Source organism: Oncorhynchus tshawytscha, linkage group LG01 (genome assembly GCF_018296145.1).
Source record: "Oncorhynchus tshawytscha isolate Ot180627B linkage group LG01, Otsh_v2.0, whole genome shotgun sequence".
Lineage (NCBI taxonomy): Eukaryota > Metazoa > Chordata > Actinopteri > Salmoniformes > Salmonidae > Oncorhynchus > Oncorhynchus tshawytscha.
In genome coordinates, this window is record NC_056429.1 from 59,426,273 (window position 1) to 59,451,169 (window position 24,897).

The 24,897-nt window shown below is 43.2% G+C and overlaps 1 protein-coding gene across 1 annotated transcript in view; it reads right to left on the reverse strand.

The window, feature by feature from the left end:
• Nucleotides 1-20,059, reverse strand: part of LOC112254405 (elongation factor 1-alpha, somatic form) — a 34,334-nt gene extending 14,275 nt beyond the window's left edge. The window contains exons 1-2 of the mRNA XM_042323834.1: nt 19,878-20,059; nt 6,034-6,267 (exon numbers count right to left, since the gene is read on the reverse strand). Of these exons, the coding sequence (XP_042179768.1) occupies nt 6,034-6,267; nt 19,878-19,956 (313 nt within the window). The 5' untranslated portion in view covers nt 19,957-20,059. The remainder of the gene's footprint in view (nt 1-6,033; nt 6,268-19,877) is intronic.
• Nucleotides 20,060-24,897: the final 4,838 nt, after the last annotated feature.

Sequence of the window (24,897 nt, forward strand, 5' to 3'; positions counted from 1 at the left end):
TGGGATTGCTTACCAAAAAGACAGTGAATGTTCCTGAGTGGCTGAGTTACAGTTTTGACTTAAATCTACTTGAAAATCTATGGCAAGACCTGAAAATGGTTGCCTATGAATTAATAACAATCAATTTGACAGAGCTTGAAGAATTTTGAAAATAATAATAGGCAAATTAGTTTGCACAATCATGTGTGGAAAGCTGTTAGATACAGTACTTACCCAGAAAGACTCACAGCTGCAACCGCTACTAAAGTTGCTTCTACAAAGTATTTACTCAGGGGTGTGAATACTTATGTAAATAAGTAAATGACAAAGTGAAAACACTTATTTAGAATTTTTTGCAAATTTATAGAAACACAAAAACAGAAATACCTTATTTACATAACTATTCTGACCCTTTGCAATCAGACTCGAAAATGAGCTCAGGTGCATCCTGTTTCCATTGATCATCCTTGATGTTTCTACAACTTGATTGGAGTCCACCTGTGGTAAATTCAATTGATTAGACACACCTGTCTATTAAGGTCCTACAGTTGCAATGCATGTCAGTGCAAAAACCAAGCCATGAGGTCGAAGGAATTGTCTGTAGAGCTCCGATACGGGATTGTGTCGAGGGTCAGATGTGAGAAAGGGTACCAAAACGTTCCGCAACATTGAAGGTCCCCAAAAACACAGTGATCTCAATCATTCTTAAATTGAAGAAGTTTGGGACCACCAAGACTCTTCCTAGAGCTGGCCACCCGGCAAAACTGAAAAAAAGACTGCAGTCTCCAACAATCAGGCCTTTATAAGTAGTGGCCGTGACAGCCCACTTGGAGTTTGCCAAAAGGCACCTAAAGACTCTCAGACCATGAGAAACAAGATTCTCTGGTCTGAAGAAACCAAGATTCAACCCTTTGGCCTGAATGCCAAGCATCACGTCTGGGGGAAACTTAGCACCATCCCTACGGTGAAGCATTGTGGTGGCAGCATCATGCTGTGTGGATGTTTTTCAGTAGCAGGGACTGGGAGACTAGTCAGGATCGTGAGATAGATTAATGGAGCATCGTACAGAGAGAACCTTGGTGAAAACCTGCTCCAGAGCACTCAGGACCTCTGACTGGGGCGAAGGTTCACATTCCAACAAGATAATGAACCTAAGCACACATCCAAGACAACACAGAAACAGCTTTGGGACAAATCTCTGAATGTTGTTGAGTGGCCCAACCAGAGCCCGGACATGAACTAGATCGAACATCTCTGGAGACCTGAAAATAGCTGTGAAGCAACTCTCCCCATCCAACCTGACAGAGCTTGAGAGGATCTGCAGAGAATAATGGGAGAAACTACCCAAACAGAGGTGCGGCAAGCTTGCAGCGTCATACCTAAGAAGACTCAAGGTAGTTATCACTGCCAAAAGTGCCTCAACAAAGTACTGAGTAAAGGGTCTGAATACTTATGTACAGTGCCTTGCAAAAGTATTCATCCCCCTTGGCGATTTTCCTATATCCGTATATAGGACCACTTTAAGCTGTACACTCCACAGAGCTGGGCTTTACGGAAGAGTGGCCAGAAAAAAAAGCCATTGCTTAAAGAAAAAATTAAGCAAACACATTTGGTGCTTGCAAAAAGGTATATGTGGGAGACTCCCCAAACATATGGAAGAAGGTACTCTGGTAAGATGAAACTAAAATGTAGCTTTTGAACATCAAGGAAAACGCGATGTCTGGCGCAAAACAACACCTCTCATCACCCCGAGAACAGCGTCCCCACAGTGAACTATGGTGGTGGCAGCATCATGCTGTGGAGATGTTTTTCATCAGCAGGGACTGGAAAGCTGGTCAGAATTGAAGGAATGATGGATTGCGCTAAATACATAGAAATCCCTGACATTTAATCCAAGAAACAATTTCCTGTTTTAGGTCAGTTAGGATCACCACTTTATTTTAAGAGTGTGAAATATCAGAATAATAGTAGAGAGAATGATTTATTTCAGCTTTTATTTCTTTCATCACATTCCTAGTGGGTGAGAAGTTTACATACACTCAATAAGTGGGAATAGCCTTTAAATTGTTTAACTTGGGTCAAACGTTTCAGGTAGCCTTCCACAAGCTTCCCACAATAAGTTGGGTGAATTTTGGCCCATTCCTCCTGACAGAGCTGGTGTAATTGAGTCAGGTTTGTAGGCCTCCTTGCTCACACGCTTTTTCAGTTTTGCCCACATATTTTTGTATAGGATTGAGGTCAGGGCTTTGTGATGGCCACTCAAATACCTTGACTTTGTTGTCCTTAAGCCATTTTGCCACAACTTTGGAAGTATGCTTGGGGTCATTGTCCATTTGGAAGACCCATTTGCGACCAAGCTTTAACTTCCTGACTGATGTCTTGAGATATTGCTTCAATATATCCACATAATTTTCCTACCTCATGACACCATCTATTTTGTGAAGTGCACCAGTCCCTCCTGCAGCAAAGCACCCCCACAACATGATGCTGCCACCCCCATGCTTCACGGTTTGGATGGTGTTCTTCGGCTTGCAAGCCTCCAAACATAATGGACGTTATGGCCAAACAGTTCTATTTTTGTTTCATCAGACCAGAGGACATTTCTACAAAAAGTACAATATTTGTCCCCATGTGCAGTTGCAAACTGTAGTCTGGAGCAGTGGCTTCTTCCTTGCTGAGCAGCCTTTCAGGTTATGTCGTTATAGGACTTGTTTTACAGTGGATATAGATACTTCCCATGATGTCAAGCAAAGAGGCACTGAGTTTGAAGGTAGGCCTTGAAATACATCCACAGGTACACCTCCAATTGACTCAAATGATGTCAATTAGCCTATCAGAAGCTTCTAAATATGTAAACAGAAGCTTATCTGAAGCTTCATCATTTTCTGGATTTGTCCAAGCTGTTTAAAGGCACAGTCAACTTAGTGTTTGTACACTTCTGACCCACTGGAATTGTGATACAGTGGATTATAAGTGAAATATTCTGTCTGTAAACAATTGTTGGAAAGATTACTTGTCATGCATGAAGTAAATGTCCTAACCGACTTGCCAAAACTATAGTTTGTTCACAAATTTCTTGTTGAGTGGTTGAAAAACGAGTTTTAATGACTACAATCTCAGTTCATGTAAACTTCCAACTTCAACTGTATCTGCATGTCCAGGTCTTATATTTAGCCTCATAGTGAAGTGTTTTACCATTTTTCTTTTCAGGACAACCAGAGCTACAAGTAGCATACAAAACACGTTTACATATATAGATGTATTCATGAGTTTTATTGACAAATGTCAATAAAAAAAAACAAGGCTTGCCAAAGCAAAACCTGTTTAAAATGATACCAGCAGATAATGAGGCTAACCAACCTCCTTTGTTTTTTTCTGACATTAAATTGTTTAGTGCAAATCCATCCCTTGTATTGTAGGTGCATTATTGTATATGAAAATAAGGAGCTGACAATTTGTAGGGTAATTCAAAATGTCGAAAAGGATCTTGGGGCGCGTAATTCTACCTTGTTTATTTGCTGAGAATGATTTTAGAGTACAAGGTCAATGGCATGGAGGAGGATTGCAGAGATTGTTGATGTTGAAGTTAGGTGAAGAGAGCTTTGCACAATGTTTGCAAGTCAAAACCACAATTTCCTTTACCTAAAGTACCCATTACATGTAGGCCAATGTATTTTACAGGAAGTGAGCTATAATCATCCATATCAAGACACAGGTATAATGAAAGAGCCATAAGATATAATATATGAGAATCATGATGTTATGATACCATAATTAAATTGGTAGCATTTAACATGGGAAATTCATGCCCGGAGTTTAATTTACAATGTTGTGTGTTATTGGTGATTTCTACCCTTTAGTGGGCAAATTTAATCATAATTAGTCAACACATTCACAAATAGTGGCCTTGATCAGGTTTGAGGTTTAGATTGATTGAGTTTCATAGCTAGCTAACAGAACAAGCAAACATTGTTGTGCAAATCTCTCTTCACCCACCAACACTCTCTGCAATCCTCCTCCAGGCCATTGACCTTCTGATTTTGTCTCTGTATTCTAGCAAAGCAGCATCATATAGAATTGGAAAACCAGACACAGCAATGATTGTCTTTCCCCCCTCTTTTTTGGTCTTGCTTGCCCGGAACTAATGGCAGGCGGAATTGTTTCATGAACGGAAGTTTTTCAAGCACATGCTCCTCACCTGATTGGTTAACGGCAGTGGTGGGGGTGTGCAATTTGCAGGAAGTAGAGCTGAACATTTTCTACTGCTTTGCTAGTAGGGTCCTCACCACTCACCTTACCACAATCCCCTGGCATTGCTCTGCATGCCCCCTATGAAAATGAATGGGGGCCGAACATTGTCTGACGATTTGGTGAAGTGGTGAAAACAATATGTTATCAAGTACCACTTCCTGACCGATTCAGCCCATACCTGGAGCGAACTCGGGACATTTTCCTTCCTAGCACACGTGACCGTCCTCCTGAAGAGTCTTAGCAGTCGGCGCCATGCAAAAAGCTAGCTATTGGCTGGTGCAGTGGGGACACTTCAGGCTGAAGAGAAGTTTTACACATCCCCATGTGCTACACTTGCATTCAGAGCACTTTTTTTTTTTGAGTATGCAGATTCAAAATCGGCAAATGTAGTTCTGCTTCACAGAAGGTTAAGTTTAGTGAATGAGTTGCATTCATTCTCAAATTGAGTAGCATGCTTGCAAATTTTATAGAATTGATACACATATCAAGTGACATGTTTGCAAGTGTTGTATTCATTTCCACGTCGTGTGCTTGCGAGTTGCATTTATTCTCAAAAGCAGGAAATGTTCTTTAATAATGTAAAATACGCTCAGCATCATTGCAAAAATGTGTAGAAAAGCATGATATTACCTTTAAAACTGCACATTTTCCTCTCAGCCTCATGGCAAAATGTGTAGATTATCATGAAATTAGCTATACAGAACATGTTTCTCTTTGACCCATGGTAACATTTGGAGAATTGTTGGAAGTTAGTGGTTCCCCCCCCAAGAAATCCTAAATTATTATTTCATTTTTTTTTTTTTTGGGGGGGGCTGCATGGCGGGAAACGTCACTCCCTGTTGACAAACTGCCTTGTTCAGGGGCACACATGGTTGATATTACTAGATATTATCTAGCGTGTCCTGTGTTGCATATAATCTGACTGAGCATACAAGCATACAAGTATCTAAGTATCTGACTGAGCGGTGGTAGGCAGAAGCAGACATGTAAACATTCATTCAAACAGCAGTTTCATGTGTTTTGCCAACAGCTCTTCATTGTGCATCAAGCATTGCGTGTTTATGACTTCAAACCTATCATCAACTCCCAGATGAGGCTGGTGTGACCGAAGGGAAATGGCTGGCTAGTTAGCGCGCGCTAATAGCGTTTCAAACTTCACTTGCTCTGAGCCTTGGGGTGGTTGTTTCCCTTGCTCTGCATGGGTAACACTGCTTCGATGTGGTGGCTGTTGTCGTTGTGTGGCTGGTTCGAGCCCAGGGAGGAGCGAGGAGAGGGACGGAAGCTATACTGTTACACTGGCAATACTAAAGTGCCTCTAAGAACATCCAATAGTCAAAGGTTAATAAAATACAAATGGTATAGAGGGAAATAGTCCTATAATAACTACAACCTAAAACTTATTACCTGGGAATATTGAAGACTCATGTTAAAAGGAACCACCAGCTTTCATATGTTCTCATGTTCTGAGCAAGGAACTGAAACGTTAGCTTTCTTACATAACACATATTGCACTTTTACGTTCTTCTCCAACACTTTGTTTTTGCATTATTTAAACCAAATTGAACATGTTTCATTATCTACTTGAGGCTAAATTGATTTTATTGATGTATTATATTAAGTTAAAATAACTGTTATTTCAGTATTGTTGTAACTGTCATTATTACAAATACTTTTTTAAATTCTTCATTCGATTTTTTTTTATTTTTAAATCGGCCGATTAATCGGTATCGGCTTTTTTGGTCCTCCAATAATCAGTATCTGTATCGGCGGTCGACCTCTAGTACACACACACACACACAATACCTCTCCGATGCCCTCCAGCACTCTGACAACGATGAGGTAACCTGCACCCAGGTCGGCAGCCATGGGGGTGAGGAGGGTGAAGATTACAGTTCCCAGGATTCCTAGGCACAGCAGCCATTTCGCCCCATACTTGCTTGCCAGGTAGCCCCCAGGGATCTGAGTCAGGATGTAGCCGTAGAAGGAGCAGCCCAGGATCTAGCCCTGGGTCCCAGAGTCCCAGTCGTACACACTGACCTAGCAGACACACACACACACAGACAATTCTTAGTCTGTCTGGCCAGAGCAAACAAGAGAGTCAACACATACGGTTGCTTATCATGTGGTGTTGTGATTAAGCGTCACAATCACAGTGAGGTTGTGTAATGTGTGCAGTCATAGTGGTTGCAGTATTACATTATTTCTCAAAGTGTGGTTGTGTTTGGGGCGAGCAGGGCTGGGGTAGTGATACGCACAGTGTGGTTGTGCTTGGGGCGAGCAGGGCTGGGGTGGTGATACGCACAGTGTGGTTGTGCTTGGGGCGAGCAGGGCTGGGGTGGTGATACGCACAGTGTGGTTGTGCTTGGGGCGAGCAGGGCTGGGGTGTGCAGGACACACTGATGTGCTGGTGTTGCCGCTGGCGTCTGTGTTAAGCATGTCAACACTGAGGTTGACCCTAAGGGCATAAGCCACAAAGAAACCATAACAGGAGAGCAGGGACAGACCGTACCTCGAGGAGCAGCACGCAGGGGCTGAAGGAGAGAGGGATGGGAGAGATAGAAGGAGAGAGTGGAGGGAGACCAGAGAGAGTTGTAAGATGCTGTAACGCCTTGGAAATGGACCAGACACAGTAAAATGTCACAATAATCAATTATTATTCAAATATGCTGTATTGTCACATACACCTAATGTTGATCATAGAGGACAACTACAGTATTAGTATCATTTTTTCCCTTCACAATATTCTACAGCATCTCTGTCTTTAGCACCATTAACTATGGCTAAAGGCTGTTTATGAGACTGAAGGTTGTTATTGTTGAATCATGGCATCCTTTTACAAGGTTGGTTAGCTAAAAAGTTGAGACTGTGTCCCCCATATTCAACTGCCGTTCATATGGTAGACTGCTTGTAGACCCTACCCCTGTTTGGGAAACACTGGATTAGGCTAAACCCGCCACTAACACAATTATATCTAGACGACAACATTATAAACAAACGGGGTGACAGATAACCATTTCCGCAACACACTTGAGTTTATCGCCGTATGTAATTTAGGCCAGTTCTTGAACTCAATATGCCTGTAAAGGAAATGTTCTTTGTGCATCTTATCTTTGGTGTCATAGACAATCATTGGTTCCTGCCTATGTCTGGTCAAGAGATGGGGAGGGGGGGCCCTCCGGAGGAACATCTGTCAGAACACCCCAGAATATGCTCTTTCAGTTAAGATAGGAGACAGAGCCAGTCACATGTGGGAACCGATCCAATGAATCATGTTGATGTAGGTTTAGATAGCAGTATATAAGGCTCTATGTAAGGAATGCCCTTCTGGAGGCACTTAAGACCGGTACTTATGCATCTAAGTTTGACTGTGACCTCTCCAGCTTGCTGACAAAGTGTGACACATTTAATACTTCCACAACATGCCTAATCAATCAATATTGAAAACTTTTCTGGGTTCTGTCCAGAAAAAAAACTTTAATACCTTTTTACAGATTGACAAATTGGATGTGTGAAGGGTGGTAGATTCCTTCTCGCTAGCTTCACTTTGCCACCTGAGAAGCGTAGCCCCAGTATGCTAATCAACCTTATTTTGTAGACATAATTCGATTTTTGGGGCTAACGAGAGGTGGAGTCAAGGAGGAGGAATGAACACATCTGACTTAAATTTAGCTGGTTAAATAATAATTCTGGGGAGGAATTATTAGTCCAAACAGTTGCAAAATGAAAACAAGAGTTTCTATTATTGGACAAATTCAGCTAGGTCCCTCCCTGTTTCGTTCTGCTTTCTTCCGTTTAAGGAACATTTTGCAACATAATTGGTGTAATGAATATACCCCTCTCTCTGGCTGTGTTTACACAAGCAGTCCAATTCTAATCTTTTTCCACCAAATTGGCTTTTAACCAATCAGATCAGCTCTTTGGCCTATAATTGGGCAAAATATTAGAATTGGCCTGCCTGTTCAAAGTCCTTTAGAAATGTTCCTCTACTAGTCTAGGCCAAATAAATATATGGACTGGTCCTAGGCTACAACCTATTGGTGCTGGAATTCATAGGATAAGCATCATTCTAACAGGTTTCCCGATCTTCCTCATTCATTTGAGATTGATATGCACCACTGAAATAACAGGCGTGGGATGTAATGTGAGAGTCGTTCCTTGTCATTTCAGCAGGCCATGACACCCACCATCTCAGATTGTTCTGAAATCAGTTGTGTAGTTAAAAACAGATAAGCATTCGGGGAAACATCTTGTTGAAATATAATTTGATCTGAGAAATTAAGCTAATTGATTGCACCCAAATTGGCCATTTTAGTTTATAGGATTTATATAATACTTAATAATTATAATACCTAACATCCAATGTGGCCCAAACTTTTTTCTAACAATGAGTAGAACATGCGTAATCTAAATAAGTGATCAAAAGCCATCTACGGACCCCTCCACACCAAATGCCAATCCTATCCCAACAACCAGTATATAGTATCAGTTCTCTATTTTTGTCAAGTATTATGGAGCTGTGGCTCTGAATATTGTTTCTTTATCCTATGTAATGTATTCTCATTTAATTTGGTGATGTTTTTTCCCCCTATTTAGAGAGATCTGTTTTTGAAGTTGTTGGGTTTATGGCCCATCCTGCATCCTGATATTACCAGCTTTTGACCACTAGATGTTGCTGTTCCTGCAATCAGGTGATTTTTTTTCAAAGATTGTAGGTGATTAGGTGATTATTTTTCAATTGTTAAAGGAATAATTCACCCAAATTACATATTGGTTGTCTAACCTTGTAAGTGGCCAGGTAAACAAAACCAAAGCATGGGTTGCTGTTATACATGGTCCATAGACTGCTTACAGCAGGGGTTCTTAAACTTTTTCAGCCTGGGACCCAAATGAGAAATTCTGTGTTTTCCTGGAACCCAAGCTTAGGAAAATATGCAACTATATGGAAATATCAGTACATTGCCTTTATGCCTAAAAAAAAGCAATATAGACAAAAACAAAATGAAATACCCATAAATATATTTAAGTTTATTTTTCCCAATTAAAAACACTCTTACATACCTGTCTAGGTTGGAACTGTTGCTGTTGAAATACAATTAATTTAATTCTAAACTGGACTAATTGATCACATCACACAGATGTAGATCAGAAAACACACACAGTCCTAAATGAGGTGTGTGGCTGGTTTAAGTTTAACAAGCATGTCTATTTTGGGCTCAGGATTTGACAGCGCAACACTGAGGTCATGATGACCTGCTGTAGATGAGCAACCCAGAACTGTGTGAGTATGCTGCCATCCTGTTAGAATGTAACAAATTATTTTATTATAGTGGTTAAAATGGACTTTCATTGTGTTCCATGGTGTTTATCGCCCCCTAGTGGAGCTCTCTTGTACTTATAAAGACTGCACGGAAACAGGAAGTAGATTAGAGTAGTCATTACTGCATGCAGAGAATCGGCTAAAAACAACGCTACGGTGCAGTTATTTCAGTGCAGCCATTTCTTGTCACGCTTCAGCCTCTGAAAATATTTGTTTCTAAGTTCGATTCAAGCATATTGCTACTGATATTGTTATTGGTAGAATTGCTTACTTATCAATGCTAGTTGGTTGCATTTACTCACGCAAATTGCCTTGCATGTATGCCGTCAGCTGTATTAGTTTGCTCGTGCGTCATGTAAACGAATTGTAAAACATACTGTAGTGTTATTACTGTTTCTAGTGTAATATGCTTTGTTATTGTACGGGGGTGTTTGTTATGGGTGTAAGATTGCACAGTGATGCCATCTGTTGGTAAATGTTCATTACTGGAACTCTTGTGTTTTACCGGGGTGCTTGAGATACCCGGATGTGTTGTCATGTACTGAACAAGACTGGTTACTCACATCAATGCCTCTGTCTCGTCATTTAACATTCAAACATGGTGTCAGAGTCGGATAACTAACCATGCTTTCCGCAAATTAGAGTCACCTGCTCTGGTTTACAAACAAATGCTTATTTGTGTAAAATTTTGCCCAGAATTGGCCTTAGCTAGAGTGAGTTTGGTAGTTAGCTTCAGTGTTGTTAGCACCGGTTAGACATGGCCGCGAACATTCCCCCTCCCGCCGTTATGAAGCTCAGCGGGCATTGGAGCACGAACTGGGATACATTTAGAGGTGAATGGGAGGACTATGCGCTAGCAACGGGACTTCTGGAAAAGGAAGATGAGGTAGTGGCTGCCACTTTGAGGACTATAATGGGAACTGAATGCCGACACGTATACAAACACAACCTGAACCTAACAGCAGCTCAGCAAGGTAACGCTATAGCCATTCTTGATGCTCTTGAACACTACTTTACGCCAGCAAAGAACGTCATCTACGAGCGTTATGTTTTTGGTCGTTGCAAACAGGAGGACGGGGAGTCCATTGACAGCTTTGTCACTAGGTTAAGGGAAAAAGCAGCTACATGACCACCTTTTGGACACACTGGGGCAGGAAGAGGTGGTTGAAGCTTCCGTTTGGTGTCTCCGTGGCTCCAGAGGTGTATCAGCGGAAACAGCATGAGCTGTTGATAGGACTCAGTGGCGTGGAACCCATAGCAGATGACATCCTGATGGTCAGATGCAGACAGGTCAAGCTAAGGCTAAGCATAAAAAAACTTCAGTTTAAAGTGCCAGAGGTCCGCTTTCATGGGCACATCTTGTCCTCCACCGGATTGAAGGCGGATCCTGAAAAAGTGAAGGCTGTCTTGGAAATGCCCCACCCATCTGACGTGAAGGGAGTGCAGCACTTCGTCGGATTCGTCACCTACCTGGCCAAATTCCGCGGCTCTCTGAAGTGTGTGAGCCACTGAGGAGGCTCATGGACAAGGACACCATCTGGCATTGGCTCCCAAAACATGACGCAGCGGTGAGGGAAATAAAACAACTGGTCACCCAGACAGACACCTGTACTGCGATACTACAATGTGTCAAAACCTGTCACAATTCAGAGTGACTCAAGCCAGTATGGACTTGGCTGTTGCCTCATGCAGGAGGGCCAGCCTGTGGCATTCTCCTCTAGGGCACTCACCCCAACAGAGCAGAACTATGCCCAGATTGCTGAGGCACTCCTTCTCTTTGTGTTTGCATGCCAACGCTTCCACCACTACCTGTACGGGCACGACAATATTACCGCAGAGACAGATCACAAGCCCCTTATTGCTATATTCAGCAAGCCTCTCCTGAATGCCCCAAAACTGCAGAGCATGCTACTGGCCCCACAAAACTACAACCTCAAGGTGGTGTATAAGCCAGGGCCAGAGATGTATGTGAGTGACACGCTCAGCAGGGCTACTGCATCAGGTACTCACACACGCTCCATGCATGAACAACACGCAGTGTGCAGCTTACAAACAGAGCAAGTGGATGTTGAACACATCAACCAGGCTGACTACCTCAATGTTACAGACCAGCGCCTTATACAAATCAGACAGGACACAGACAGGGACGAGGAACTCCAGGCATTGAGGTCTGTGATTCTGATGGGCTGGCCCGACTGCAGGGAAGAAACTGCTTTAGCCGTCAGAGAATATTGGCCAGTCAAAGAGGAGCTCAGTGTTCAAAACGGAGTAATATTCAAGAGTCAGAGAGTCGTTATTCCCTGGTCTCTGCGCCCTGAGATGTTGGCGCACGTGCACTCAAGTCACATAGGAGGTGAGGCCTGTTACAGACAAGCACGTGACACACTGTATTGGCCAGGAATGCAGAGTGAAATCAAAGACTATGTCAGTAAATGCACAATCTGCAATGAATATGCCATTGAGCAACAGAGAGAGACGATGATGTCCCACGAGCTACCGATGCGCCCCCGGCAGATAGTAAGTCTAGATCTCTTCCAGCACAGTGACAAAGACTTTCTGCTGGTAGTTGATCATTACTCAGACTTTTGGGAGTTTGACCTCCTCCCCGACCTCTCAGCAGAGACAACGATCAAACGCTGCAAGGCTCAGTTTGCCCGCTATGGCCAGCCAGATGGGGTCCATTGTCTGAAATTACCCTAATTCTCCGGAGTTGAGTTCCGAAAATTTGCTGCAGGGTGGGAATTCGAACACGTCACTTCATCACCACGACACCGAAAAGCTAATGGGAAGGCAGAGTCCGCAGTAAAAATCACAAAGAACCTCTGCAAAAAGGCTCTGCGAGAGGGCAAAGATGCCTGGAAAGCAATCCTGCAGTGGCGCAATACCCCGACAGAAGGCATGGACAGCAGCCCGGCACAGCGCCTCATGGCACGGCGCTTAAAAGCAGCTCTGCCAGTAGCCAGCACTCTCCTGGAGCCATGTGTGGTGACAGATGTGCTGGTGAAGCTACGTCACAGAAGACAGGTCTCCAAGTTCATCTACGACAAATCAGCAAAAGACTTACCTGAGCTCAGGGTGGGTGAAACGGTGCGAATTAAGCCACTACCAGGGGACCGGACAGGCCTCTGGAGACTCGGATCCTGTGTACAGAAAGTGGCACCACGCTCCTACTTGGTCGAAGTGAATGGATCACTGTACCGTCGTAACAGGGTTGACCTTCGGATTGCTGAGCCAGCACCTACTCAGAACCCTGATGGCCAATGGGGTCGCATGACAAAAGACAGAACCCCAGAAAGTCACATGGGGCCTGAGGCACTGGGCGAAGAGCCAGGGGATCACAGGTCAGCCGCTCTCTCGCCCATCAATTCTCCCCTTAGACATTCAAGTGACACGCCTGTGCGGGAACCCGCAGTCCTCGCAGACAAGCCCCCTGTATTTTCACGCTGCGGGCGTCTGTCCCAGCCACCAAAAATACTTAATCTGTAGGTTTTCCATCAGGGATTGTTGACAGAGATAAAAGTGAAGGGAATATCAAAATGTGTTGTTGTTACCTGAAAAAAAAAACGACTAAACTGTTCATGTTGGAAATTGTTACTAGGTTTGTTTTGTTAGTGAATTGACACCTCCTGTCCTATTTTATTAAATGGAAGACGTTATGGGTGTAAAATGGCACAGTGATGCCATCTGTTGGTAAATGTTCATTACTGCAACTCTTGTGTTTTACCGGGGTGCTTGAGATACCCGGATGTGTTGTCATGTACTGAACAAGACTGGTTACTCGCATCAATGCCTCTGTCTCGTCATTTAACATTCAAACAGTGTTTGCACATCATTCGAGTAACGAAAGGAGTTGGCTAGTTGCTACTCATAATTGGCTATCTGGTTTGGCATCATGCCAGATACATGGTACCTTGGCCCATGCTTTGTATTTATGTAACTTCAGCTTGAAATGTATAATGTACTGCTACAGTATGTCGATGTAAATTGAATATTACATTATATTATTTTCTGCATTTCGCAGTTTCACAACAAACGCTTTCAATATATTCTTTCAGTAAAGTCACGCCTTGGGAGATTATTGAAGACTCGGTTGTTAGCTATCTGTCTAGTTTTGTATGAGAACGCAATTCCAGGGCAGAATAGTGAGTATGTTTGCCTCAAAAAGCATATTGCGTCAATCAGTTTGTTCCAGTTCAGAATAAAATTATTAATTGTATTTTAACAGCAACAGTTCCAACCTAGACATGTGTTCAACAATAATTTCTACAGTAAGATGTACAGTAGAATTTTTCATCTAGACTGTTTGAAAGAGAAACTCACATCTACTATGAGAGATAGTACTTATACCTTATGAGATACCTTATTTCTGCTTATCACCACCTGTTATAAAATGACAACAATGCCTTGTTGGTTGACTTTTCCACTTTCGTAGCATTGTTTCCTGAATCATTCTGCCCTGTTCTGAAATAACTCCCTGGGTTTACCGTCAAGTTGTGGATGTTTGGTCAGGACGTGTCGATTTATTTATTTGTTCGTTTTGAAAGACTCATTACTAAGCGCTTCCCCGCACAAAACACATTGTGGGTGCTCCTCGTTATTTCTCAAGGTTTGTATGAAAGAGACGGAGAGGCATCACTGTATTTGCGTGTCATGACGATTGCGCTCAGTCAGAACTTGTGTCCAGCATGAGACCATTTCATGACAGCGGTGAGTGGGAGTGACAAGTCAGTGGCTGACAGGGCATCGTCCGCTGCTGAAAGACAGCGATGCAGTGTGTGGGTCGATGAGTGGTCTTCAAGAAAACTTCATAAAAAAGATCAGGGAAACCGCAAAGCACACAACGCTTCTCCCTCTCCCACTGGCGCAGCTGCCAAACAGAGAGCGCACTGAACCGAGAGCCAGTTACTTGGCCAAATCAATTCCCGTAATTAATGAAATAATTATACATTTACTTCGCTACCCACCATTAACAGGTCCGCGACCCATACTTTAAGAAACGCTGGCTTACTGGGTGAGAAAACCAAATATGGAATTTTGTAATTTGAGTGAATGATCCCTTTAAAAAATAATCACCTAATAGCAGGAACAGTGCCATCTAGGTGATCAGAACCTGAAAATATCAGGATGCAGGATGGGACAAACCCCAAAACTTCAATGACGAATTTCTCTAAATAGAAAAACATGTCGTGTCAAACAGAGAACTAATACTATATAGTCATCGTCTGTGGGTGGCTTTTGACAATTTCTTTGGATTCCTCATGTCTCACTCATAGTGTTAGAAAATATGTTCAGTCCAAATCGGATGTTGGGTAAAATATTTATTGAATATAAGAATCCTATAAATTAAGTGGCCAATTTGGGTGCAATTACCTTTATTTCTCACAGGTCAAATTATATTTCAACAAAATAATGTTGCAGGAATGCTAATCTCTGTTTCTAATTCCAACACAATCTGAGATGGCAGGTGTCAATCTTTTTCTTGTGCTTTTTGAGGTGGAATGAAACGTGAACTAATCTTGGCATAAGACCAAGGTCTGAAAACATCTGACAAACTTCGATTTCGAGAGTGAACTTTGACTTTATAAGTTTCTTAACTAGCCCTAGCTGATGGTGATGGAAATTAGTCCCACAACCTGTGACACAATGAATCAATAAACAGCTGGTAATGGTAGTGCAAAAGATAAGACATCTTGTAGTGGAGCAAGGTTCAACAGTGAATCTTTTTCTAGGTGGCATGACAATTCCATAAGGAGTTGGCAAGAGAGCAAAAACAGACTGGGACCCAGGGAGGTTCTTTTAGCAACACGGGTGTATTTACAAACACTTGCGTTGCATTTGATTGTAGTGGGTACTAAATAGGTTTGTATTATTAAACAGACTTGCCAAATGTGGGTCTGTTGTAGCTCCACTTCATCTCTGCTGCTTACCTCATGTCAATATAAAAGCCCACTACAAGTTATTCCTTTTTTGTCCACATATGGCACACTTATAGGACAAGAAGTAAGCAGAGAGGAAGTGGGTCTACAGCAGGCCGACATTTGGAAAGTCTGCTTAATAATAAGACCCCCCTGTCATGATGACCAACCGTCCTGCCCATCGGCACAGTAAGTTGCATTGGATTTGTATTTTACGTCTAGCTTCTCACGGACTGTTTTTAAATACACTTGCGTTGCTAAAATAAAATATTGTCACATTGCTAACATCACCTAGCACCAGGCTACTTCACCAGAGCCTTGGGGTAAGAAAAGTTTGGAGGCACCTATGTAGCCTCGCAGGGGAGTGTCCCACTAGCCATGCCAATAATAAATGTCAATAATAGTAAATGGACATGGGCTGATCAAATAAATCAGTCGATCCAAATGGCCTTAATAAAAAGCTACAGTGCATTCGGAAAGTATTGAGACCCCTTGAATTTTTCCAAATCAAATCAAATTTTATTTGTCACATACACATGGTTAGCAGATGTTAATGCGAGTGTAGCGAAATGCTTGTGCTTCTAGTTCCGACAATGCAGTAATAACGAGCAAGTAATCTAACTAACAATTCCCCAAAAAACTACTGTCTTATACACAGTGTAAGGGGATAAAGAATATGTACATAAGGATATATGAATGAGTGATGGTACAGAGCAGCATAGGCAAGATACAGTAGATGATATCGAGTACAGTATATACATATGAGATAAGTATGTAAACCAAGTGGCATAGTTAAAGTGGCTAGTGATACATGTATTACATAAGGATGCAGTCGATGATATAGAGTACAGTATCAACGTATGCATATGAGATGAACAATGTAGGGTAAGTAACATTATATAAGGTAGCATTGTTTAAAGTGGCTAGTGATATATTTACATCATTTCCCATCAATTCCCATGATTAAAGTGGCTGGAGTAGAGTCAGTGTCATTGACAGTGTGTTGGCAGTAGCCACTCAATGTTAGTGGTGGCTGTTTAACAGTCTGATGGCCTTGAGATAGAAGCTGTTTTTCAGTCTCTCGGTCCCAGCTTTGATGCACCTGTACTGACCTCGCCTTCTGGATGACAGCGGGGTGAACAGGCAGTGGCTCGGGTGGTTGATGTCCTTGATGATCTTTATGGCCTTCCTGTAGCATCGGGTGGTGTAGGTGTCCTGGAGGGCAGGTAGTTTGCCCCCGGTGATGCGTTGTGCAGACCTCACTACCCTCTGGAGAGCCTTACGGTTGAGGGCGGTGCAGTTGCCATACCAGGCGGTGATACAGCCCGCCAGGATGCTCTCGATTGTGCATCTGTAGAAGTTTGTGAGTGCTTTTGGTGACAAGCCGAATTTCTTCAGCCTCCTGAGGTTGAAGAGGCGCTGCTGCGCCTTCCTCACGATGCTGTCTGTGTGAGTGGACCAATTCAGTTTGTCTGTGATGTGTATGCCGAGGAACTTAAAACTTGCTACCCTCTCCACTACTGTTCCATCGATGTGGATGGGGGTGTTCCCTCTGCTGTTTCCTGAAGTCCACAATCATCTCCTTAGTTTTGTTGACGTTGAGTGTGAGGTTATTTTCCTGACACCACACTCCGAGGGCCCTCACCTCCTCCCTGTAGGCCGTCTCGTCGTTGTTGGTAATCAAGCCTACCACTGTTGTGTCGTCCGCAAACTTGATGATTGAGTTGGAGCGTGCGTGGCCACGCAGTCGTGGGTGAACAGGGAGTACAGGAGAGGGCTCAGAACGCACCCTTGTGGGGCCCCAGTGTTGAGGATCAGCGGGGAGGAGATGTTGTTGCCTACCCTCACCACCTGGGGGCGGCCCATCAGGAAGTCCAGTACCCAGTTGCACAGGGCGGGGTCGAGACCCAGGGTCTCGAGCTTGATGACGAGCTTGGAGGGTACTATGGTGTTGAATGCCGAGCTGTAGTCGATGAACAGCATTCTCACATAGGTATTCCTCTTGTCCAGATGGGTTAGGGCAGTGTGCAGTGTGGTTGAGATTGCATCGTCTGTGGACCTATTTGGGCGGTAAGCAAATTGGAGTGGGTCAAGGGTGTCAGGTAGGGTGGAGGTGATATGGTCCTTGACTAGTCTCTCAAAGCACTTCATGATGACGGATGTGAGTGCTACGGGGCGGTAGTCGTTTAGCTCAGTTACCTTAGCTTTCTTGGGAACAGGAACAATGGAACAAACAGGAACAATTCCACTTTGTTACGTTACAACCTTATTCTAAAATGGATTAAATAGCTATTTTTCCCCCTCGTCAATCTACAGGATGGGGAGCGTTGCTCGCAGCTATTTTCAGGTCTCTCCAGAGATGTTCGATCGGGTTCAAGTCCGGGCTCTGGCTGGGCCACTCAAGGACATTCAGAGACTTGTCCCGAAGCCACTCCTGCGTTGTCTTGGCTGTGTGTGGCTGTGTGCTTAGGGTTGTTGTCCTGTTGGAAGGTGAACATTTGCCCCAGTCTGAGGTCCTGAGCTCTTTTCTTCAAGGTTTTCTTCAACGATTTCTCTGTACTTTGCTCTGTATAATCTTTCCCTCGATCCTGACTAGTCACCCAGTCCCTGGTGCTGAAAAACATCCCCACGGCATGATGCTGCCACAACCATGCTTCACAGTACAGATGGTGACAGGTTTCCTCTAGACTTGGCATCCAGGCCAAAGAGTTCAATCTTGGTTTCATCAGACCAGAGAATCTTGTTTCTCATTGTCTGAGAGTCCTTTAGGTGCCTTTTGTGAAACTCCAAGTGGGCTGTCATGTGCCTTTTACTGAGGAGTGGCTTCCGTCTGGCTACTCTACCTTAAAGGCCTGATTGGTGAAGTGCTGCAGAGATGGTTGTCCTTCTGGAAGGTTCTCCCATCTCCACAGAGGGACTCTGGGGTGACCATTGGGTTCTTTGTCTCCTCCCTGACTAAGGCCCTTCTCCCACGATTGCTCAGTTTGGCCGTGCGGCCAGCTCTAGGTTGTTCCAAACTTCTACCATTTAAGAATGATGGAGGCCACTGTGTTCTTGGGGGACGTCAATGCTGCAGAAATGTTTTGTTACCCTTTTCCAGATCTGTGCCTCGACACAATCCTGTCTTGGCGCTCTATGAACAATTCCTTCGACCTCATGGCCAGATCTTTGCTCTGACATGCACTGTCAACTGTGGGACCTTACATAGACAGGTGTGTGCCTTTCCGAATCATGTCCCATCAATTTAATTTACTACAGGTGGACTCCAATCAAGTTGTAGAAACATCTAGGATGATCAATGGAAACAGGATGCAAAAAAATGATCTGCCTGCTACATCGGTCCACCAATAGAAGAACAGTAAAGGCCCTGCCCTTACAACAACAACAAAAAGTCAGTTTTGAAACTGCAGTCGACTAGTATTTTGGACGTGGTAATTGCAACATTCTGCAGTTATACTGCACTTTAACTACAGTTATACTACAGCCTGACAGTATTTTTTTTTGCAAGAGTGAGCTACTTGTGAAAAAATTATTGAAGTTTATTTTAATAAATGTTTTATATGAAAAACTAATTCCGATTTTTCAGGGGGTGCTGCAGCCCCCAACATTCCGCGGCTATGTACTTAGGACCGAGTTTTCGGGGTTAGCCCCCGAAATACGGTGCCAAAATAGCCCGTGTGAAATTGGGTCTAGAAAAACGCCTAGAATGCTGTCCATCAACATATGCTCGTGATGGCTGTAATGCGTTCTGCATTATTTTGATAAGTAGATGCATACTATTTCCATCTGAGGACAAAAAAACAAAACAAAAAAAAAACTTTCACTCGCTCTAAATCATTGGTTGCCATGAATAACAAAATGGTTGCTATGCAAGCTCTTCTCACTTAGCCAACTAGTAAAGCTACAAACTCTACAATTGGAAGTGCAGGAAACGCGCCATTTGTCTGTTTTCATAGCTTTTATATTGATTTTTGATTGGATATAACCATTTTAATAATATTGTTTAATGATTTCGCCTGGATCAGAAAAGTTGATGTCTCGTTCGTGCACATCGTTCTGACAGGAGCGAGATCGAATTTCAAAAGTAAAACATTTTGTTTACGAGGTCAGACAGGCAGTCAGCAAGGTTTATACAAACCACCACTGTTGGAAATAAAATGCTAGTGCAAGAGGTAATGTGTTAGTGTTAATAAGTGTGTTATTGCTTTGCTTTTAACATTGATTGCGTGTCAGAGATAGAATGTTGGTCGCATTGTTTGTCCGTTAGCCCAGGATTTTGGAATATTAGGTCAGTGCTAAACCTTAGCCCAGGGGTAACAAATGGTTGTGTTAATACAGGCTAAGATATTTCAGGACCGGTCTAGCCTGGGGCAACGGTCAGATTGCTTCAAGCAGCTGTTCCAGCTTGCACTGACCTTTTTCAACTGTATCATCTTGTCGGCTAAGTAACAATGGTCGTTCTTGGTCATCGGTCTCCGATGCATATAGGTCCATTGCACATCAGAGTTAAATGTTTGTTGTATGAAAGTACGGCAGTCAGCATTGAATCACGAGAACTGTGAGCGGAAGTTGAGGGGAACCCACTGAGGCATGAACCCGAGGCGAGATTTCTGCCTTGTTCATATGCTAGTCGGAACTAGGAAACTGACATTTCCGACTTGCTAACTGGTTATAGTTTTACACTTGCTGCGTTCCACTAGTTAGCCAGTCGGGAATGTCTGAGTTTCCTAGTTCCGACAAGCGCATTAACATGGCTTAGCAGTAGAAAAGCAGTGGCAAATTGTATGAATATTCATGAGTCGCGAACCCATCAGGTTGATTGAGCTTCTTGGGGGTGTTACGTCACTGACCCCTTACCAAAACATGCAGACCATTTCTCTCGCTTCGGATCTGAAACCAGTACAGCAGTAACCACCAACTTCAATGACAGTTAACATTTATATACAAATCAGAAATTCCAGTGTCCCAATAACATTGTCGCAGAGGGCTTGCTAGCTCAATAGTGTACAACTGCAGCCTACAATTCGGGCACCTTCCTGCATGCATGCAGGCATCCCCCCTCCCCAAACATGTAGCTGATTAGTTGTGAACATTAAATAAATTATTATTTTGTTAGTTGTATTCGCATTTGCAAACTTGTAAGTTAATATTTCTTGAGCAATAATTGCATCTGTAAACCTACTACGTGTAAATTTTGCTTAGAGTTTGGGCAGTACTTTAGCGCTCTACCATGACAAAAATATTTGTAGATGTTCAAACCAGTTGCGGGGGCGAGTGGCGAGGGAGGATTTTTTTTCTTTAAGCGCATGGCCTTATTTCTATTACAGCATTTTGGATGACTCATTCATATTCCATTCACACAGCTCAATGTAACATTTATAGGTTTAGTCTACTACATGATACTCAAATTTCCTCTATACCCATCATGAGGTTGCTACAACAAAGCCTAAGAATGAAAGTTTACAAGGTAGGTGCACAGGTCAAGAGAAATTAGAGTAATCAAGGTGACACATTCATTACCGCCTTGCACATTCTTTCCTGCATCTAGATGATCTAGGTTGTAATCATTAGGCAAACAAGAGCTTCTATTGGACAAGTTCAGGTATGTTTATCCCAGTTGCGTTCCGTTTGCTTCTTTAAAAAAAAAAAGTTATAATCGGTAGGGCTGCGGTCTTATTGGCTCTTAATTAACCAACCATGCTGTTTTAGAAAAGAGCTTCTGGACATCAGAACTGGGATTACTCACCTCAAATTGGACGAGTTCTTCAATGAGTTCACTGCGAGGGACATACTACGGACACCCAAGCAGGCCCAGATCCCCGTGTTTCGCTGGAAAAGAAAACATAGGTGTCGCAGAAAGAGATCTGGATGCCTTGTGAGGATCAGGCGATGAGTGGCTAATCTTCCTTTGCCTTCCATTCTGCTATCTAACAGTCAATCGCCAGAAAATAAATGGGACGAACTGAAAGCAAGTATATCCTACCAACGCGACATTAAAAACAAATATCTTATTTCAGAGTCGTGGCTGAATGACGACATTAAGAACATAAACTATCGGCAGGACAGAACAGCAGCCTCTGGTAAGACACCAGGTGGGGGCCTATGCATATTTGTAAACAATAGCTGGTGCACGATATCTAAGGAAGTCTCAGGGTTATGCTCATCTGAGGTAGAGTATCTCACGATAAGCTGTAGACCACACTATCTACCTAGAGAGTTTTCATATGTATTTTTCACAGCTGTCTACGTACCACCACAGATCGAAGCTGGCACTTAAACTGCACTCAATGAGCTGTATTCCGCCATAAGCAAACAGGAAAACACTCATCCAGAGGCGGCGCTCCTAGTGGCTGGGGACTTTAACACAGTGTAACTTCAAATGAGTTTAATCTAATTTCTAATCGGCATGTTAAAATGTGCAACCAGCTGCCCAGTGACACGCGCGTACCAGACAAACTAAATAACTTCTATGCTGTGGGCAAAGTGGCAAAGAAAAAGCCATATCTCAGACAGGCCAACAAAAATAAAAGATTAATTTGGGCAAAAGAACAGACACTGGTCAGAGGAACTCTGCCTAGAAGGCCAGCATCCCAGAGACGCCTCTTCACTGTTGACGTTGAGACTGGTGTTTTGCAAGTACTATTTAATGAAGCTGCCAGTTGAGGACTTGTGAGGCGTCTGTTTCTCAAACTAGACACTAATGAAATTGTCCTCTTGCTCAGTTGTGCACCGGGGCCACCCACTCTTTCTATTCTGGTTAGAGCCAGTTTGCACTCTTCTGTGAAGGGAGTAATACACAGCGTTGTACGAGATCTTCAGTTTCTTGGCAATTTTTCCATTGGAATAGCCTTCATTCTGAGAACAAGAATAGACTGATGAGTTTCAGAAGAAAGTTATTTGTTTCTGGACATTTTGAGCCTGTAATCGAACCCACAAATGCTGATGCTCCAGATACTGAACTAGTCTAAAGATGGGCAGTTTTATTGCTTCCTTAATCAGAACAGTTTTCAGCTGTGCTAACATAATTGCAAAAGGTTTTTCTAATGATCAATTAGCCTTTTAAAATTATAAACTTGGATTAGCCAACACAGCGTGCCATTGGAACACATGAGTGATGGTTGCTGATAATGGGCCTCTGTATGCCTGTGTAGATAAAAAAATATTCATCAATTTCCAGCTACAATAGTCATTTACAACATTAACAATGTCTACACTATTTCTGATCAATTTGATGTTATTTTAATGGACTAAAGTGATTTTCTTTAAAAAACAAGGACATTTCTAAGTGAGCCGAAACTTTTGAATGGTTGTGTGTGTGTGTGTGTGTCTCACACACACACACACACACACACACACACACACACACACACACACACCAAAATATAGATGGAGCTTTGACAGAGCTCTGATTACTATCAGAGCCACAAGAGCTCTGATAGTAATACCTTAAAGTAATACTTAGTAATACCTTCCGAAGGACGTCCTCCAACCTATGTAAGTCTATGGAAGGGGGTGAGAACCATGAGCCTCCTAGGTTTTGTATTGAAGTCAATGTACCCAGAGGACAGAAGCTAGCTGTCCTCCGGCCACACCATGATGCTACCCTACAGAGTTTTGCAGAGGTTACTGTATTCCTTCATTGCAAATTAGTTATCAATTGGTGCCATTTTAATATATTTTGTATAGCTTTATCTAAAAAGGATAACTTTAATGTTTCACTTTTATTTTTCTGAAAATCACTGAGGATGGTCCTCCCTTTCCTCCTCTGAGGAGACCGCCACTGGTTATTGATTAATCTTGCTCGCACGCCATTTCACACCCGTTAGACTTTGAATCGGATTTGAAAATCAGCAGAATGTCTGCCTAGTTCCATCTCGCTCCATATGCTCCCACTGCTGGCCACTAGGCTTCCTCTCCTCACCATATTTGGTGGGACGTGGGAATTCCAACATGATGCTTCAGATTTATACATCCGGCGAAACATCCTTGTTCAATCTGTAGCGCCATTGAGTCCATCTCCATTTTCAAGTAGTCAATTATCTTATTCTACTACTTCGGAGTTGGCAAACAAACCTTCCTTAACCTATATAAACGTCCCTTTTTCAGGACCCTGTCTTTCAAAGATAATTCGTAAAATCCAAGTAACTTCACAGATCTTCATAGTAAAGGGTTTAAACACGGTTTCCCATACTTCCCATTCAATGAACCATAAACAATTAATGAACATGTGGAACAGCTTACAGACGGTAGGCAATTGAAGTCACAGTTATGAAAACTTAGGACACTAAAGAGGCCTTTCTACAAACACCAAAAGAAAGATGCCCAGGGTCCCTGCTCATCTGCGTGAACGTGCCTTAGGCATGCTGCAAGGAGGAATGAGGACTGCAGAAGTGGCCAGGGCAATAAATTGCAATGTCCATACAGTGAGATGCCTAAGACAGCGCTACAGGGAGACAGGACGGACAGCCGATTGTCCTTGCAGCAGCAGACCACATGTAACACCTGCACAGGATCGGTACATCCGAACATGTGGGACAGGTACAGGACGGCAACAACAACTGCCCGAGTTACACCCGGAACGCACAATCCCTCCATCATTGCTCATACTGTCCGCAATAGGTTGAGAGAGGCTGGACTGAGGGCTTGAAGGCCTGTTATAAGGCAGGTCCTCACCAGACATCACCAGCAACAACATCGCCCATGGGCACAAACCCACCCTCGCTGGACCAGACAGGACTGGCAAAAAGTGCTCTTCACTGACAAGTCAAGGTTTTATCTCACCGGGGGTGATGGTCGGATTCACGTTTATCGTCGAAAGGGATGAGCGTTTCACCGAGGCCTGTACTCTGGAGCAAGATTGATTTGGAGGTGGAGGGTCCGTCATGGTCTGGGGCGGTGTGTCACAGCATCATCGTACTGAGCTTGTTGTCATTGGCAATCTCAACACTGTGTTACAGGGAAGACATCCTCCTCCCTCATGTGGTACTCATCCTGACATGACCCTCCAGCATGACAATGCCACCATCCATACTGCTCGTTCTGTGCGTGATTTCCTGCAAGACAGGAATGTCTGTTCTGCCATGGCCAGGGAAGAGCCCGGATCTCAATCCCATTGAGCACGTCTGGGACCTGATGGATTGGAGGGTGAGGGCCAGGGCCATTCCCCCCCAGAAATGATCCGGAACTTGCAGATGCCTTGGTTTAAATGTAGGGTAACATCTCACAGCAAGAACTGGCAAATCTGGTGCAGTCCATGAGGAGGAGATGCACTGCAGTACTTAATGCAGCTGGTAGCCACACCAGATACTGACTTATTTTTGATTTTGACCCCTCCTTTGTTCAGAGACACATTCCATTTCTGTTAGTCACATGTCTGTGGAACTTGTTCAGTTTATGTCTCAGTTGTTGAATCTTATGTTCATACAAATATTTACA